The sequence below is a fragment of the Schistocerca gregaria genome, chromosome 1, assembly GCF_023897955.1.
Source record: "Schistocerca gregaria isolate iqSchGreg1 chromosome 1, iqSchGreg1.2, whole genome shotgun sequence".
NCBI lineage: Eukaryota > Metazoa > Arthropoda > Insecta > Orthoptera > Acrididae > Schistocerca > Schistocerca gregaria.
Window position 1 is genome coordinate 158,717,566 of NC_064920.1, and position 19,841 is coordinate 158,737,406.

The following is a 19,841-nucleotide window of genomic DNA, read 5'->3' on the forward strand; positions in this document are numbered from 1 at the left end:
ATGTCAGTGTCACAGTACTGCATATAATGTGTTGTACACCTTGGGCCATTCATGTTTTGCAGCTGTGTTCCGAATTTTACATTAGAACAGAAAGATACAGCTCAACATGGTAGTGGTTGGGCAACTGCTGCTACTGTGCGGTGTCCTGTAGATTAAGGTTGGCAGTGGCCAGGCACACAAAATATTAGCTTGAAATTGTTCCACATGTACTAATTCAGAACTATGGATTCATCAAACACTATGTAGGCTTTTGCAGACTGTAAAGTGCATTGGCTTTGTACAGAGCATCACAGATAACTTGCAAGAATATGCTTTATACTCATTCATAATTTGGACAGTGCAATACATGTGCTTAATATGAAGCTCTTCCAGCAGAAATATTATATGACAAATTAGAAATAAAACAAATCATATCGAGCATAAAAAATACAATGAGTGGCAATTTGCAGAAACTTACAAAGAATACCTTTAACTGGGGGCTTACAGATTTGCTAGCTCATTACCGCTGCGAAGATAATCAGTGTATGCAATTACAGCTTTTTCTTGTTCATATGTTTCTACAGACCCAGGTCGCATGAGTCTAATATTTGTTATTGCTCTCTCTGGCGATAAATCATGAAACCTCACAAGATAACATGCTGCCATTACACCTGTTCTTCCTCGTCCCATTCGGCAGTGGACACCTACTGGCTGAAAGAGAGAAGCGTGATTTTAGGCATTCCAATGCATATACATTTAGTTTTTACAATATGGTTTCGTACATGTCTTGCAATGCCATCGAAACAAATCATTTTAATTTTATGAAACTATAAACACAAATATTAAACAGTGTAAAAGTGGTTATTGCACTCTATTACTAGCCCTTAAAAGCAGTGATTTGTGAACATGAACGATGACAGACGATTCCATAGTACATAAGGCTTTGATGAAGAAAGATTATTCAGGGCAAAGCAGCTGATAAGTCGCGAAACTAGGTTGAGGATGTTAATTCCTATTAAAATACAAGGAGCTAGGTGTGCAAGCAACTGCCAATAGTACAGGAATGTTGACAGCGACGTAAAATCATAGATGTCTCAGCTCCACTGTGTCATGGTAGGTTGGAGACGAAATACTGAAGGCAAAACAAAGCTGTGGACAGTTCTTGCATGTGCACCAAATGCTAAAATGTACGATTTTGAACGTAGGATAGCATACGTACTAATCCAAGGCCAATATAAACATTAAACTAAAGGCTGTGATAAAGATTAAAAAGTGCGTTAACCTGCTGACAAAATTCCCAAGGCCGCGACCCACAATTAAAATGTGTGAAAACGGACAGCTATTAATTACTAGCTCACAGTAAATAAATTATAATTAAAAAAACTGCGAAGTAGCCTCGCAACACTCCATAAATTCACCTAACCTAAATGAAACTGACCTCACTCTTTTTTAAGGCTAATTCGCAAATTTTTATAAACTTTTTAATCTGGGTTATCGATGGCGATCGAAATTCTTTTATGGGAATTTCTGTCCACGCGATGTCTGGAAATGCGTGGACAGGAGGTTTCTTCTCTGGAGATAGTGTTACAATGTGTTTTATTCCCTCATTAATCAAGAAACGAATATTCGCAGCGGTCTGTGGCCATGCCATTCCAGCTAATTCATTCTGAACGATCCACGAAAAGTTCCAAGGTGGACAACAATAATTATCTACTGACTCTGCCATATAAGGCGCCAACACTCGTGTACCCCGCAATAGTACTTAACTACTTCGTAGTTCGTACTACCGTATAAAAAAAGCAGCAGTGTCAAACTGAGCAAAGATCACCAACTGACAAATTACATTACATTTCCAGAGATGAAGTACGACACAAGACCAGGCTATCTAGCGTCGATTAACGCGCTTCTCTTGAAATAATTGATAAAAATATACTAAAAGGTGAACGGAGAGGATGTTCAACGACATTTGTGAGGCAAATAAGCTAAGAATCTGTCATATGAGGCTGTGTGTGCGAGCACTCGTCAAAATGTAAGCTTGATTAAGTGTCACCGCAAAAAGAGCTAGAGAATTTATTTAGATGCAATTTGGGCTCTGTATTACCGCTTGTTGGATGCCTCATTGCAGTATTTTTATAAAACATTATTATACGGGTGTTAGTATAACAAGTTAATTAGCTCAACTACTCAGTAGGCATTTGAGGTTAATTATTTTCTGAACCGTTTGTGGCTACACTACACACTCGTTACAGTGAGGGACGCTAACTTCACGCGATATTTTCTATAAGAGTTGAAATGTTGGTCTTGTTAGTGCTTTGTTATGCAAATGCCGACGGCAAAAAACATCAAATAATGCGAACGTGATACATTGCTGTTTAAACCGGCGCCCAAGCAATTTTGTTTCTTGATACACTCTGCCAGCGGAATATCGTTCCCTGATTGGCTGACGAACTCGCGTGCTGTACAGACTCTGTAAGTATTTACACCTATACGATTCGGAAAACTATTTTGCGCTTCCCGTAGTAAGATAAGTGTTGAAGTTGAAAATATTGGCAATTCGTTCGTGACATATGAATCTAGTCGTAGTACTCGAGTGTACTTGCGGAAAAGTATTACACGAATTAGCCGTGCTATCATGATCACAGGTAAAATTTGATCTGTTATAAGATTCATAACATTGTACTGCATACAGATTACAATTTAGTTTTCTATTATTTCGCTAGAAGAACTGGCGAATACTTGAGAATAGATTTTGCTACTAGTTTCTGATAAATCATTTTAACAGTAATTTGAGCAACTAACATTTTTCCTTCTAGCTTACTACTAGATTTATCTATTGACAGACTTTATAGGTAAAGAAACAAACTCGTGAAGAAAATTTCTCATAATTAAGAAACTTAACCAATGAATTAATAGGCAAAATACAAAGTTAATTGCTAAGACGGATGCTAGAGGGAATGTTTACCGTCATCGTCCTGTCACGGATTTCACTTCCCTTTAGATTATATAGATATAGACAATACTGAAGTATTGTACACTGCTTCTTTATATATTACAGGTTAATCCGTTTAATTTCCATAGAATTGTTAGTTCAAAAACTTAAATCACATTATTGCACCAGAATTTTGCTTTGTTGGGGTATCGTGTTAAAAGTTAGTGATGTTAATTCACTTTACTCTGACATAGTACAGGCGCTCCGAACTTCCGTCGGAATGGAAACGAGCGTCGTTCATAAAAATACTTTGCCTCCTAGGTACGTATGTATTGTGTAGAAAGCACATTACCTGTGCAGCTTCGACATAAAAATTACTTCACTGCTCAACAATAGTGTATTATGAACCGTTTTTCACAGCAGCGCCCATTTATTGGCAATCCAAATACAGTATAACTAATCTGATATCGCTTATTCCATGAGTGGCCTTAACAATTGTACCCTCAGTATAGTAAAAAACTAAACAGTAGCATCCAACTGTTTATTTTTGATGCAGTTTGAGTCCAGTTCTGCCAGAAATGTTCTCAATGGCCAGAATTTTCCCCTAACTTGTAACTACAACGCCCATCTTCTGCTGTAATGAAATTTCTTGCATTATATTTGGTTTTGGTCAGTGGGAGTGTATCTTGTAATTCTTGGTCTGTATTTTGCAGTAATCCATTAAGAGATGCTGTAGCTTCAGAGCAGGAATGTTAGGAGAATCCCACTGTTTTGTCCATTCTCAATCAACGTTACTTTGTCACTTTATGGGAAACTGTCTTTCATATTGCTTTCTCAATTTCACGTGCCATTCAAAAACTCTTAGTATATCTTCATTATAGACTGAATTTTGTGTTGACCAAATATAAGTTTTAAATGTAGGCCCTACTTTAAAAATGAAATTTCTGTCTTATTTCTAACCTGCAAATCCTCCCAAGGACACTTTTTCATTCTGGTTATAAAAAAAAACCTTACTTCTTAACATTTACATTTCAGTTCATTTTTTATGCCTCTTAGAAAGCATCGTTGGTCATATTACAGCCACTGTAACAATTCTATTTCATGCTTTTATCACACAGAAAGTCATTAAATATGACCTAAAGTATGTTATTCATATATTAAAATTTTTTGCAAATAAAAAAGAAAATCCTTGCTCAGTAAGTGCCAAAGAACAAATTAGGCTATTATGAACAGTTGTTTGCTGCATTTCTAATCATTGTAGATGTATAAAATACATTGGTACTTATTATAGTCAGAAAACTTTGTATTTTATAGCTATTGTTATTACAAATAAATAAAGGAATTAATGAAATGTTGATGATACACCTTCTCTATAACGTAGCATTCATAAAATGAATTTTTCTATTGAATGGAAAACAGCATATACAGTACATTAGTGATTTTCTGATATCATATGTTCAGTTGAAAGCATTGTAGGGTGAATTTATAAAGCTAACAACAGTGAATGGCCCATGTTGTTAACAGGTAATTCACTCTAAAGTAAGCAGAGTATCTCAAATGTGTAAATTTGGATTGCAGTGTTCTTTTGCAACTAAACAGGATTTCATGCATTTAAGATCCTGCAATTAGCACAGAAACTTAACATTTGTAGGAATAGATAGTAATATGCTGATCTGAAGTATGTCTTGACAAAAATGTTTTAGCTACATAACACTGAGACTGTACAATAACATTTCCAGACTGACGAATTTTCAGTTGTATCTGATAATTGCTACTGTGCTCTTCACTTGTGCAGTTCCTCTTACACAGTTTGCCATTTAGTACCACACCCTGTTTGTACCATATTGAGACTTCATAATGTATTTTCCTATATCAGTAAACAAACCGTGTATACAGCATATAAATAGCTGAAACTGTGATTAACCGAGAGACTGAAAAGTAACTTGCATAAAGGGGAATCAGGTAAACAGAGGAATAGAAGATGTGCAGAGGGAGGCTGGGTGGGCCTACCAAAGAGCCATGTGATGTTTCCTGTTGAATAAAACTGTGACAACAGTAAAATGTTACAAACTTAAGCCTGCCAAGGGAATGGTGGTAGAACTGTATGGTATATAAGGAAAAGTAATTAACAGAAATCCTGAATCCAAAACTCATTGTCACCCCCTGTTAACACCTCAATACTCTAATGAATATAAATTGTCTTCAAAGTTCATGCACATCTGACCAGTTGTATGATAGATCACCATTAGCATGTAATTAAATACATTTTCACTGTGCACGGAAATGGTCTTCCCATTATAATGCATGATAGATCTCTAGGAATCCAGTTTTTGTAACTTGTATGATGTAGTAGTGCTGGTCACAAAAACACTCCAATAATAGTGTTGGCTGTTGCATGGCTACCACTAAAATTGTTAAGATTGTATGGATTAGGCTATAAGATTTTGTGGTGAATGTTACAGATACTGTTTCACTATCTTCACATTGTAAGGTGCTTTACAGTGTGTTGCAGTACCATTACCCCCTTCTCCCCTTTTCTCTTCAATTCTTACATGGTAAATAGGAAGAACAACTGTCGGAAGCCCTCCATAGGAGACATACATACAGGCCTACATATTTCTGATGTCCTTAAAACTATGTTTTTAGTTCAACATGTGAACTAGAGAAGTTGACATACATAGGGACTCCATGATGATGATACAGGATTTCAGGGATTATGAAGAAGGGTAAATGTATCAATTTGTGATAAGATACTCTGCTCAAGAAACAACTGAATTGCAAATTATAAGCGAAAATTGTCCTGATATATGTATGACAGTGTACCCCTTCTACTATAAGCTCTGTGCTTTCCTTGTTTTGGGAGGAGGTAGTATGGACAAAACAAGAAAAAACTGTCTAGTAAACACAGCCTCTAAAATGCACACCTTATAAGCTATGAGCACATGTTCAGCGGTTGTGTTTCACAGTAGCAAATATGGCAGGCACTCTAGCTCTTAAGGTATGCATTGTAGAGCTAAACGTTTTTTTAGTTGTTTCATATTATCTCCTTCCAAAACAGGGAATGCAAAGAGCATGGTCCTCTAGCACAAGTATCAGATCAATTTTCACTTATAATTTTCGCCTCTGGCATTACCGGACCAGGATCTCTTACCTCAAATTGGTATCTTTACTTTTCTTCATTGTCCCTGAAAGTCAGTAATATAATCACAGAATCACCCTTAAACTGTTGCAGGAATACTTCGCTTTTGGTTCATTTAATTTAAAATCATCCAGAATAAAGAAATCTTGTCACGCTCAAGTCACAGATGAAAATCTAGTGTAAGAAAGTACATAATAAAAGAGTGGTAATATATTTTTTCCTGAATTTTCAGATCAAAACTGTGGTTAAGGCATAATTTTAAAATTCATTTCGTTTCCACAAACAGGTGCAAATAAAATAATAACTTTTTTATTTATGTATCAGTTTTACTTTGTTTATTTCACTGGAGATATACGTACTTTTTACAAATTTCAGGGATTATTTTCTTAGCAGAAATCCCAAATTTCACCATTTTAATGTTTGTCTCACATAACGTTTATTATCGTACTATTTAACAAAAAAATATGAGAAGGATTTTTGTTCTGTTTAGTGATCTAAAACTGAAACAACGTAAATAAAAATACATTAATATTGTTTTATAACTCAGCTAGTGTGATCTTCATTCTACATAAAATACATGCATAATATTCATTCTTTTAACAAGGTATCAGTGGAAATTGTGTCCGATCTCAAGTATTTAAATGACAGTTCTTTGCTTACAGTAGGAGCAGATCCAATCTTTTAAACTTTTTTTAATAAGGGGTCCAACAAACATCAGCATGAAGTGACTGCTAATAAACTGAGGAAGGTCCACTTGGTCTCATGAAACTGACCTTTACAACTCAATGTTCTTCACCGATCTCAAGTATTTTTCCAGCCTACCATTGGTTATTGTAGCTACCAGTGATGAACATTTCTTCTTCAGTAGTGACATTGGCATTGTTTTGAGGCCTAAAATGAACTTGTATAAATTTAGTACATGATGAACCACGCTTTACCAGTATCCTGCTTTTCTTCAGTGGTTTGAAAAAACTGATTAACTCTTGTCCGAGGGCTGGTAGAACCAGCTTCATATCATTTTTGTAACATGTTTGTGTATTTTGTTATCTCCTCTGTCAGAAACATAAGATCTTTGTATTCCTGGAGCATGAGTTTTGGCAAATGAAAACAGTTTTTTTTTTTTTGGCCTTAAAATGTCATTGTTATATGGACACTAAACTTGCTCATGTGACTAAACATTTATTAGTACCACAAACCCCATCACATAAACTTTTGTGATGACTGGTGGCAAAAAGTTCCATTCTGCAATTATATACCCTTGATCTTGCTGGTGATGACATTAGATTTAGAACGTTCTTAAAGTTTTTACCTTGTGATTAGCTGCCGTCACTGAAATAAATGAATTAATGTTGGATGTGTGGTATTTGTTGCAGGTGAGAGCAGGTATTCATATCATACTGCAAAAAATCACTTTAAGACAACACTAAGACACTGACTTAAAGCAATTCTCTGTTTTATAGTACATAACACAAAGATAAAGCCTAATTTGAAAGTTCTGCCAATGAAAACCTTGTGCAACATCCTGAAGCAAACAAGTATAGTTTTGTGCAAAATCCAGTATAATGATGTAGGAAGTATCACACAGTGTTTCCTTGCTTGATTTTAAGTAGCAAGTCAGAGATTTTTGTATGCAATGATGTGTTAAGTTTTGAAGTACTTACACAACATACTCAACAAATTCATTGACTGTCTTCATTAAAGTGTCCTATGTAGGTTGATAGGTTTGGATTTATTGCTTGAAAATAAGATTTTCAAAATCTTGTAAGGATTCCAGCTCCAATATAAAATTGTGCAGTTCATATTGTTCAGGGCACTGAAAACAGCAATGCAGCATGCACTCCTCATTTTACAGATTGTAAACAAGTTTTTGCAAACGTTTTCTGTAAAGCTTTACATGTTCAATGTGCATCCTCAGTTTTACATTTTGCTGAAAAATGCATATACCCAAATTTTTCATTCTGCTTTCTTTTGGGCAAAGTTCATAAAGCATTGTGAAACTAATTGTATCACAAGAGTAGTTTTATTTGAGAGTTATGTACACAGCTTTCAGATTATGCAAAATAAGTCTTTTTGTCTTTACTATTTTTTGCTTTTTTCTGAAGAGACAGTCTCTTCTTAATGTGTAGCCTATACAGTCTCTTTTATTAGCTGAAATTTGGCCTATGTAATCATCATAGTAAAAGGTCTGGACATGTGTTAAAGGTATGGACATTTGTTTCCACATCTTTGCCTGTTCTGTTTCCCACATCACATCTTCCTTTTGACAAAATACCATCTCCTTTTTTAGTAATTCCCTTAATTTCTCTACCATGTATTCAGTGGTTTTAAAAATGTTTAGGTTTTTTCTATGTCACACAAAAGGTTTTTTATTTACCACACAGAAGTTGGTGCTAAGATAAGTATTTTCAGTATTCCTTAACACAACTTTTACTAAATTTCTCTTGAAGTTTTTGCATTAAACTATTTTAGTCTGTGCATTCAGCACTGCCACATTCTTCAGACACTTTTTACACAGGAATATGTAGCACTTATGATGCTGTTTGCTGGAATTTTGTGCTATATGACGGGATTTAGATAAAATGCCAAGCAGTGTCAGGGACAAAATGGCCTTACAGCATGTCATAGGAAGCTTGGTACCGGGGATAAGTGCAAGATTCTTATATTTCCTTGTCATGGTTAAAGAAACAAGTTTCAGAGATATCTTAACAGCCTTTTTACTGTGATTCCTAAAAGCTCACTGTAAATTCTTTGTCTTCCCATGTTCCCATATAGAGCCTTTAATGAAAAGTTCAAACACTGCCATTATGTTCACAGGTACTTCTTAGCTTCAGTAATTCAACATCAGAATGATTCAGAACTTGCCAGTCTCTTTCCTTTGCTACTATGACTTTTCTTCTGACACAAGACTGACTGAAATTTTGTTTTTCATGATCATTTCTAAATCAAATGGTAAAGAGCCATGAAAAAGGAATATTATTTCAGTCTTTGTTCAGTCAAAAATGTTTTATGAAAACTCTGTAAGGGGAAACAAGGGTTAATGGCCTCTTTATGGAATTTCTCAACACTTTTAGGGAACAAATAGGATTTCAGTCAGACATGGCAGAAATCTCTGTCAAGCATATTCAGTTAGCAGGTTGAGAACATTATAAACTTGTTGTCAGCTCACAACACAGGTGTAGCAAGAGAGGAAAAACACCCTTGTGATTACTCCCTCCCCCCCCCCCCCCTTCCGAGAAGTATGGTAATAGCCATTTTGTGAAAAAAATTGAGATGGTGAAATGTGATTTTAGTGAAAAAAATTCTAAATGTACAAAAACCTTCAGGAATGATTTTCATTACAGATTTTCAAATATTTGTGTGAATAGTTCCAGCATTTTAACAATTTTATACCATACATGAATCCTCTTATTTTTCCAGTGTCACCAAATTGTATGAAATTAATACATAAATAAAAAAGTTATACTGGTTACAAACTTACAAGCCACCCTCTCTCGCAATGCCACTTTTTGTAAATGACACCAATTTCATAATGGTCTCCTAACTATAGTTTAGATCACAAGATTCTAGAAAAATTTATTTTAACCCTCTTTCATTATATACTTTCTTCTATCATATTTTCTTAAAGATCTCTGATATGAGGGCAATGACCATTGGGTGATTTCACACAAACAAGGCCTTGTGCAGAATGAATATTTTCTCAGAGGAATGGTTAAAGTAATGGAGTCACATTTAATATATAAAATCCCCATCCAGTCAGCACAGTTTAAATTTTTCGGTATTATGCCTAAACTGATCAATGCAGATACCAGGATGATTCATTTGAAAGGATGCATCTAATTTTGTCATTTATCCTTGTTGACTCTGAGCAAGACAGAAAATTGCAACAGAGGAGCCTTTGATCAGCAAAGGTCAGGGCGGCTTGTGGACTTCAAATTTATTCCTATTAAGAAGAAGTGATTTTTGTGATTATGTATAGAATATAGAGCTGTAATTAATTTCAGCTTTTTTGTGGTGTGGCTTGGAAGTGGATGCTTGAGATAAGCTGCAGATTGCGATTGGTGGAAAAAAATGGGGTTAATGAAGGTGCTGTGAGACCAAAACATGATATACAAAGAAGATGGTGGGGCCAAAGACTTGTAAGAGAAAATTTGCACATTGCTAGACTGAGAAAACTGGAAAGTTAGGCTCCAAACAAATTAATTTGCCACAGATCTATCGTACTAACTAATCCCATCACTTGAAACTCAACATCACAAAAAAAGGGAAGTTCTAGATGGTAGATAGAAAGCTGCTGTAATACTGAATAATAGATGTTGTTGTTGTTATTTTTGATCCGAAGACTGGTTTGATACAGCTCTTCATGCTACAATACCTCATGCACCCCAAGGGGTTCACATCTCTTTTATGGGTACTGGGCCACCATGGGGCCCCAGCCCTTGCAGCTCTACTTTCCCCTTCCATGCTGCAAATCTATCCTTCTACTATTCTTTTTTCTTCTCTGTCTTTCCATTGGATGGTCTTCATAGTGCCTATTGTGCTTGGATCTGGTTTGTGATTTTAGACACTCATTTTCTCCCTTCTAGCATTCTACAACTTTTCATTCATAATTATGTGGTCCCCTTGATGTGGTTTGACGTGTTACTCATTTTTCGTACTCTACGGAAATGTGGATGATGAGGGGAAGGTTGCCCAGCACGGTGTACATTGCACCTTTTGTGCATTTGTCTTTGCACTCTTCCTTTCTGCAAAGGTATTATGCCCAAAACCCAGCACAATAGCCACCATTGTTATGTGTAGGGGGGCATCATCAAATACCTTCACAGTGGTAGTTCTCTGAACCCACAGGGATCGTCCTGTTGGTGCCTGAGCTGGATACCCCATACAGGGAGTATGTATCCATCATGGTTGGGGCACAGGACTCCAGGCAACGGTCTGCTGGCGAGGTAATGGTTGCTGTGGGCTGGGTGGTGCCCCTTAGGGGATGATACAAATCAGAGTGGATGATGCCACGGCAGAAGAAGCGAATTACACTTTTCTCTGCTGTTGGCCACAAGGGAGATGGGAAAGATTATTACAGTGCAGAGAGATATAATCCTATGGTGTTTCCTTCGCTGGCTATGCCATGGGAAGAGGTACAAGCCAGACATTTGGGTATGAAACACTTCACCAAATACTTGGTGTGTACTCAGACTGCAGGTCACTTTTTCTGAAACAAATCCATTATTTTTTGTGGAAAACACTGAAAACAAATTTGGTAAGGTTGAGTCTCGGAGAAAAGTGCAAAATGGTTTGGTATTAATTATTACTTCCTCTGCTGCCCAACCTATAGCTCCTCAGTCATGTAATCGTCTAGGTGATGTACCTCTGGCCATTTCCTTACACCGAACTTTGAACATGGTCTTAGGAATTGTCTTCTGCAGAAATAATTTGCTCCAAACAGGTGAGGAGCTCCAGACTAAACTGCAGTGGTGAGGTATACATTTTATCAGACAAGTGCAAAAATGGCCCAAGGATAATCATACGGATGCAGGGACATTTATCTTAAGCTTTGAAGGGAATGTCCTCCCAGAGAAATTTAAGGTCATGCTGTATAGGTGTGATGCGGAACCACATGTCCCTCCACCTGTGAGCTACTGTGGATGTTTACACTTTGGGCATATATCATCCTGCTGCACAATGGATCAAAATTCAGCAGCTGTGGATGATCGCTCCACAAAGATAGTCTGTGTGAACATTCACCATTATGTGTCAACATCACCCTTCCCTGTTTGCTAGTTTGTCCAATAGAAATAATAAATGATCCAGGAATACAAATCTATTGACTTCCTGTTGTATACTGAGGCGCGGAAGAAATATGAATGCTTACCTCCTATGGATACAATGATCAATTACACTAACACTACAGGCACTGCCCCTCCCCCCTCCCTTTTCCCCCTTACTTTTTGCATTGCTCTCCAAGAAACACTGTTTATTGTGTGTACCCGTGGGAACCATGCTGCTCCCAATATACCACGTGGAGGGGTGGTTGGTACTTTGGTTCCTACCTTCTTCAAACTAGATCTCCTACCACCTTCCCTCTCCATGGTTTCCGTACCTTCTTCGGGAACCGCTTCCAGCACTTAGCTGGAGAAGCATTGTCCTCCTTTGGTGTCTACTGGTTACAGGCTCCCCCTTGGGATCCCTCTTCCTGCCCCCCCCCCCCTCCAAGCCAAAGAATGGCTGCACAAGTCGTGGCTTTGGGTCCCATGGCTTCTCTAATGCGTGTGTCCCCGCACTCACTGGGGATATCCTCTTGAATGAAGCTCGCCCACCAGGGTTACAAAAGAAAAGAACAACAACCAGACAAGGGTTCTCTGGTGCCCCTGGACATGTTTGTGAATGTGTTTCCATCACCACTGGTGACAGGCAGTGATCCTTGGTCCAATCATGCCTAACTACTGTCACCTACCAGAACTAAGCCACCTTATTTATTCTTCCGTGGTTTGCATTCCTCTCTAAGAAATGCTCTTCAGTGAAGACCATTCTCCAACATTCCATGGTTATTGTGTGTACTGTTGGAACCATGCTGCTCCAAAGAGTACATCTGGAGGGGTCTTTACTTAGGTTCATACAGATGTTGTCAATTAATGAATTCCCCAGTGTACTCATTGGAAGCAATAGTGGTGCAGGTGCAAATGACCTCAGCAATTATGTTTTGCAACATTTACCTACCTCCAGGAGGCCACTTACTTACATTGCATTGTCCACATTAATCCAATAATCTCCACCTCCCCCCCCCCCCCTCCCACACCCACCCACACACACACACACACACACACACACACACACACACACATTCCATTTTTTTTCGTGCTTATGGATTTCACTCAAACCACCCTCTGCTGTGGGGGAGTAACACTTCATCTGGTAAGGGCCTTCTAATTGACCAGTTTCTCATAGGCCTTCCTTTTTGCCTCAGTGATGGTTCTCTTATCCCTTTAACTGCTATCCATGGGAGTTTTCAGTTATTGATTTAACCATTTGTTCTTCTAATCTTATGGCTATGGGTTACATGATGACTATTGTGACAGTGACCACTTTCCAGGGATCCTGTTGTTTACTTGCCCCTGCCAGACAGATCGACAACCATGTTGAAACAAATATTCTCAATAGAAAGAACAAATAGAGAATTGAGAATATCTTTGGCTTCCTTCTGACAACCATGCCTCCATCCTTGCTACCCTCCCTGTTTTCCTTTCCCTGTTGCTTCATAACCTGGGTTGTGAGTAACTAAATCCACTTTCCCTTCTTCCCTTTCTTTCCCCTCTCTCCTCCCTGATGAAGGAACGTTTATTCCGAAAGCCAGGAACGTAAATTTTCGGTTGTTTTTTGTGTATCTATCGGCTGTACTGAGCTGAGGTAAGTACTGGCCAGCCCCTCTATCTCTTTGTTAGTATTTGTTTCACATCTTTATATGAGATTTTCCATTAATCATTTCGACAACCATGTTGGTCACTTCACAGAGCCAGCTATGCTGTGTAAGCCTGTGCTGTTACATTTGCCACCTCTCTGTTGGATTGTATTGGTGAGGTTTTGCAAGGTGACTCCAACATGATTGTCCCTCCCACTGGAAGTGCTATTCCCCTTTCTACAGGCCTGTCTCCTCATCGTCCAATGCTGTGGTGGACTAAAGAGATTGCAGTAGCTATTCAGGATCAATACCAAGCCGTACAATGTTTCAAATGCCAACCTTCACAGACCAACAGTATCATTTTATGCAACTATATGCTAAAACTCACTATCTAATCGGTCTTAAACGTCTACCTCTATACTCTGCAGACCACTGTGAAGTACATGCAGAGGGCATCTCCACTTGTTCAAATTATTTTCTTTCTTCCTTTTCCAGTCATGTGTGGAAATTGGGAAGAATGATTGATTGAATGCTTCTGTGTGTGTTATAATTATTCTAAGCTTCGCTAAGTGAGCAATGGTTGTAATATATTCCTAGAGTCGTCATTTAAAAGCTTGTTCTTGAAACTTTGTTGGTAAGCTTTTTTAGGATTTTTTACATCTGTCTTCAAGAGTCTGCCAGTTCAGTTTCGTCAGGATCTCTGTGACACTCTCCCATGGGTCAAGCAAGTGTGTGACCATTCATGCTGCCCTTCTCTGTATACATTCAATGTCCCCTATTAGTTCTATTTGGTATGGGTCCCACACACTTGAGCAGTATTCTAGAATGGATCACATGAGTGATTTGTAAGCAATCTCCTTAGCAGACTCATTGCACTTCCCCAGTAGTCTGCCAGTGAACCAAAGTATATCTGCTTTACCCATGACTGAACCTATGTGATCATTCCGTTTCATATCCCTAAAAGTGTTACACCCAGGTATTTGTATGACGTGGCCGCTTCCAGCAGTGATGTTGATATTATAGTCATAGGATACTGTGTTTTTCATTTGATGAAGTGCACAACTTTACACCAGAATATTGCTCTGCAATGTGGTATCCGCATCAGATTGGATTAATGACGGACATCGGAAAAGTTCAAAGAAGGGCAGCTTGTTTTGTATTATCTCGAAATAAGGTAGAGAGTGCCACAGATATGATTCATGAATTGGGGTGACAGTCATTAAAGCAAAGGCGTTTCTTGCTGTGACAGGACTTTCTTATGAAATTTCTATCACTGACTTTTTCTTCAGAGTGTTGCAGCCCACCTACGTTGTGAGAAATGATTATCATAATAAAATAAGAGAAATCAGAGTTTGCACAATAAGATTCAAGTGTTCGTTTTTCATGCGTGCCATTCAAGAGTGGAATGGTAGAGAAAGAGCTTAAAGGTGGACTGATGAACCCTCTGCCAGGCACTTAATTGTGAATTCAGAGTAATCATGTTGATGCACAACTTAAGTTGGAAGCAGCAATACAACTGGCTTTTTCTAAATGCCATCACCTTGTCACAGTCTTTTTTGACCTGCACAAGGCGTAAGACAAAGCTTAGTTTCATCACATTTTACTTACCCTCCATGACTGGGGATTTTGAGGCTCCTTACCGATTTTTATTCATTGCCCCAGTCCCCCCTCCCCCTCTCCCTCTCCCAGGTGTTCTAGATAAGATTTGGAACTTCATTCATTTCTACACAGGTCCAAGAGAATGGTGTCCCACATGGCTCTGTGTCTGAGTCTCACTCTCTCCCTCATCACCATCAATGGAGCACTGGTCACTCCTGCATTGCTATGTCAATGATTTTTGCGTTTGGAACAGCTCCCACTCAGTACCTTCTGCTGAATGCCAGCTTCAAGATGCCATCTGGTGGGCCTCCGCCTGACTCTGTTCCATGGTTTCCAGTTCTCTCCTACAAAAACACGGGTCATGCATTTCTGCCATCGTGCAGTGGTCCATCCTGACCCAGAACTCTAACTGGGTGTCCAGCTCCTGGACTATGTAGCACAGTCCTGTTTCTTGGGCCTCCATCTTGGTAAAATGCTGAGCTGGCAGCCCCACATTCATTACCTGAAGACTAGCTGCAGGCAGAAGCTTAACTCTTTCTGCTTCCTTGCTAACACTTCTTGGGGTGTGGATCATGCTAATCTTATCCATTTTTACCGGGTCCATGTTTTGTCCCAACTGGACTATGTTTACCAGGTTTATGGCGCATTAGCTCCTTCAGCTTTAAAGCTGTTAGATCCCAGTACACCATCACGGCATGTATCTGGCCACTAGTCCCTTTCAGATTAGTTCAGATAGTCTCCTTGTTGAAGTGGGTATCTTCCCTCTTCAGATTTGACAGTTCCAGATCTTGGTCTCTGATGAAATCGCCATTCGACAATACCCTGATCATCCCACTATCCGATTGTCTTTACATATGGGGTGTGTCCCATCTGGATAGCTGCCCTCAGGTGAGACTACCAGTTGGAATGCATCACAGTTGTTGGAATGCATCCCAGTTCTCTCTGCCAAGATCTCCATCTCCCCTCCCTGGACTGTTGCTCCCCGTGTTTTCTCACACAGTCCCCTTTGGGTGGTACCAGGCCTTGGATTAGGGCCAATCTATTCTGTGGTCGACAGGTCTCATTCAGCTCCATGACCTTTTGGCTTCTGTTATCTCCAGTTCTTCAAGAGTTCCAGAATGCTACCTATTTTACACCACCAGATAAGACAGGATATGCTTTTACATCTTCTGCTGGTATGGAATGCTGTTCACTGCTGCCAAGAACATGTAGCATGTTTATGGCAGAGCTAACAGCCGTTAGCAGAGCCCTCCAATTAATTAAACAGGCCTCTCTTGACCTGTTTTAATACGTTCTGACTCAATGAGCAGTCTCCAGGCTACAGACCCATGCTATTGTTGCCACCCTTTGGTATCCGCTACTCATGACCTTTCCAATGACCTTCGTCATGCTGCCTGCTCAATTGGCTTTCATCGGGTCCAAAGTCATGTGGGTATCCCAGGAAATAAAATGACTGACCGTTTGATTAGAATAGTTCACAAGAAGAAGAGCAAAATCTGAGAGGGGTGCAGGGAGTGGAGGAAGCAAGTTCTGCCCACTGACTGTCAACACAGAGGCTCCTGAGGGTTAGGGGCAGTATGGAAGAAACAAGCCACACCAAGTTCTCTTACAGTTTTGTGTTCAAAGGGGCATTGATAGTGCGATCCATCTCTTAGTTCCGCTGCAATAGTTGTCAATTGCTACACACTACACATCTACAACTGGAAAAATTGAGACAAGGGTGTAACAAAAGGTTACAGGATTCATGAAACTGAAATTGGTAGTTTCATGTTGAATGATGGTGCTTGTGGCTACTAATTTTGTATCAGTTTTCATAGACAATTATACAATGAAATGTGATCACCAATCAACAATGTATCCAGCCTCTAGCAGTAAAGACCTCTCATTCTGTACTTCTTTCCATGTGAATCCCATGGAGTATTGGTCAAAGTTGCTGCAGACTTGGCGCAGTCTTCTAAACCAAGTGGAATTAGTCGATTGTTTGTCTCAAGACACCCCTGTCAAAGTTATCCAACTGGATTTTCCCAGTAGATCTTTGCTGTAAGAGAAAGAGAATTATAAAAAAAAGAAGTCTGAAGGTAGAATTCAGTTTTATGCAAAATGTGTAGTTGCAAATATCAAGAAGAAATCCAAAAGGGACAGTTGACTTAGTAAAACCAGTTACAGAGTAGTGTAGGTTATGGTCTCATGTATAACACGATGCTGCCACAAGTAATTGAATGAAAATAATTTCTATTACAAAAGACTATAATGTCTGGGCAACCACAGCTGTGAATCTTGGAAAATAGAAAACCACTTCAGCCATCTGAAATTCCTTTTTTTTTATACTGAATTCACAATAAAAGTGCAATAAATAAAGGATTTTGATATAGCTGAAGTGGTTTTCTATTTCACACAATGCCTTTCTGCTACAATGTGTGTGTGTGTGTGTGTGTGTGTGTGTGTTGTATTTAACTAACATGTGACTGGACTCATGCCTACTATGTTCAGCAAAGCACCCTAGCACCTTAACCACAAGACTGTGTAAGGGTTTCCAAAAAATCTGCTTTGTTATTGCATATTGAACTACCTATTGGGTGACAAGAAATTCTTGTGCACTCAAAACAAAATGACCGCTTTAAAGTAATTCAGACTAAGTGGAAGACAGTTTCAAAGTGCTGTTGAACAGAAATATTTGATTTGAAATTTCTCTCTCTTTGTCGGGAGTTCTGGTGATTTCTCAGGATTCTCTTTGCAAAATCTGCAAATTCTTTTCACAGAGTTAAAGCTTGCCAGTATTTATGTCATGGTATGTCTTGTCAGTTGAGAGAGAAGATAGAGCAACTCTTCATTCTTTCTCTCCCACTTGCAACCACCTCCCCCCCCCCCCCCCCCCCCCCCCTGCGAGTCCAGGGATTAGAATAGGCCCGAGATATTCGTGCCTGTCATAAGAGGCGACTAAAAGGAGTCTCACATGTTTTGGCCTTTATGTGATGGTCCCCTGTTGGGTTTGATCTCCATCTTTCTAAATTTTCCTGAAGTGCGAGCCAATTGGAGAAGGGCACCTTACATGGTGTATCGTTTCCATCTCATATTGAGATCTTTATCCCACTTTCTCATTGTCGCGTTGCAGTCCCACTCATTCTCCATCTCCTGGGCGAGGACACCTTCCTGGGTGCGTTTTCCACCAAGCACTATGAAGTGTCGCTTTCTGCGCCGACAATGACCATGGACTTTGTACCACCTCATATCCAGCACGGTAGCCAGTCCATTGTGGTGGAGCCATCAAGCCATATATCTATCCCTCGATGTGGTGCTTTAAGTGCTGGAAGTTCAGCCATATGTCTTCCTGCTGTACTTCCAGCATCACATCTCAAGATTGTGGATGTCTATCACATCCCAATACTCCATGTGCCCCGCCACCCATATGTGTTAACTGTGGAGAGCATCATTCACCTTGCTTGCCAGACTGCAGGATTTTACAGAAAGAGAGGAAAATCATGGACCGACTGACCTACACTGAGGCTAAGAGGAAATTTGAGCGCGTACATCCTGTGGCTATTACCTCCTCTTATGCCACTGCTGTGAGAAAAGATATCACCCCATCAGTTCCTTGCATTCCTGTCGCCTCTCAGAACCAGAAGACTACACCTGTTTCCTTGATGGTGGGGGGCACTTCCCTCCCTGTTGCTCCTGCACAACCTACTTTGGGAGCAACACCCCCCCACAACCTACTTTGGGAGCAACACCCCCCCTCCCTCAACCCCCTCCCCAACCATCGGAGATATCATTCCCCACATCTGAGCCGGAGAAGCCTAAGTCTTCTTTGGCTCCTCTTGCTGGGAAGGGGTTCCTTGGGTCACTCCCTTTCCAGGTTTCTGCCAGTGGGAAAGATGACACCCGCCAGTGGCTGAAGAACCCAAAAGAAGCTGGTCGTAGGGCTTCACACTCATCCTCAGTCCCTCAGACTGAATCAGTGAAGTCCTCCCAGCCAGGGAAACACAAGGAGCAGTGAGATAAATCCAAAAAGAAAGTCCCCAAGACCAAGGGAACTGTGGTGGCATCCACACCACCGCTACTTAGAAGCTCTGCGTCTGCAGCTAAGGTGGACATTCTTGTGTCTGCTGAGGACCTAAATCTTGCCAGACCCTCACACACAATGGGTATAGACTGCTCAGGCAAAAAGTCGGTGGCAGCAGGTAATCCTGAGGCATAAACTGCCTCATTGACTGTTCCATGTCTTCCCAGTCTCGTGATGACATCATCCTCCAGTGGAATTGCTGCAGTTTTTCCCACTGCCTGGCTGAGCTACGACAACTGTTAAGCTTTATACCTGCATTCTGCATTGCCCTCCAGGACTTGGTTCCCGGCAATGCAGACCTCTGCCCTCCGCAGCTGTAAGGGATACTTCAGGAACCACAGTGACTATAATAAAGTGTCAGGCGGAGTTTGCGTTTGTGTCCTGAACTCAGTCTGTAATCAACTTGTGCCCCTTCAAACCCCTCTTGAAGCTGTGGCTGTCAGAGTAAGGATGATGCAGGAAATAACTGTCTGCAACATGTATCTTCCTCCAGATGATGTAGTATTCCTGAATGTATTAACTGCACTGATTGATCAACTCCCTAAACCTTTCCCACTTTTGTGAGATTTTAACGCCCATAACTCCTTGTGGGGTGGCACCATGCTTACCGGCAGAGGCAGAGATGTCGAAACTTTACAGTCTCAGTTTGACCTCTGCCTCTTAAATACTGGGGCCACTACACATTTCATTGTGTTTCATGGTAGTTATTTGGCCATTGATTTATCAATTTGCAGCCCAGGCCTTC

The 19,841-nt window shown here is 39.8% G+C and overlaps 2 protein-coding genes across 3 annotated transcripts in view; one reads left to right on the forward strand and one right to left on the reverse strand.

The window, feature by feature from the left end:
• Positions 1–294: 294 nt before the first annotated feature.
• Positions 295–1,760, reverse strand: LOC126335363 (dual specificity protein phosphatase 23-like). Its single transcript, XM_049998568.1, has 2 exons — positions 1,418–1,760; positions 295–690 (listed from the first exon to the last, which is right to left on the reverse strand). The coding sequence occupies exons 1-2, from the start codon at positions 1,703–1,705 to the stop codon at positions 481–483; spliced, it is 498 nt and encodes a 165-aa protein (XP_049854525.1). The 5' UTR covers positions 1,706–1,760; the 3' UTR covers positions 295–480.
• Positions 1,761–1,839: 79 nt separating this feature from the next.
• LOC126335338 (KAT8 regulatory NSL complex subunit 1) overlaps positions 1,840–19,841 on the forward strand; it is a 344,378-nt gene continuing 326,376 nt past the window's right edge. Inside the window, exon 1 of one of the 2 annotated variants that reach the window (XM_049998554.1) lies at positions 1,840–2,448. The gene's annotated coding sequence lies outside the window, so the exon portion shown is untranslated. Of the gene's footprint in view, positions 2,622–19,841 lie in introns of both variants that reach the window. The other variant, XM_049998520.1, reaches the window with a different exon arrangement.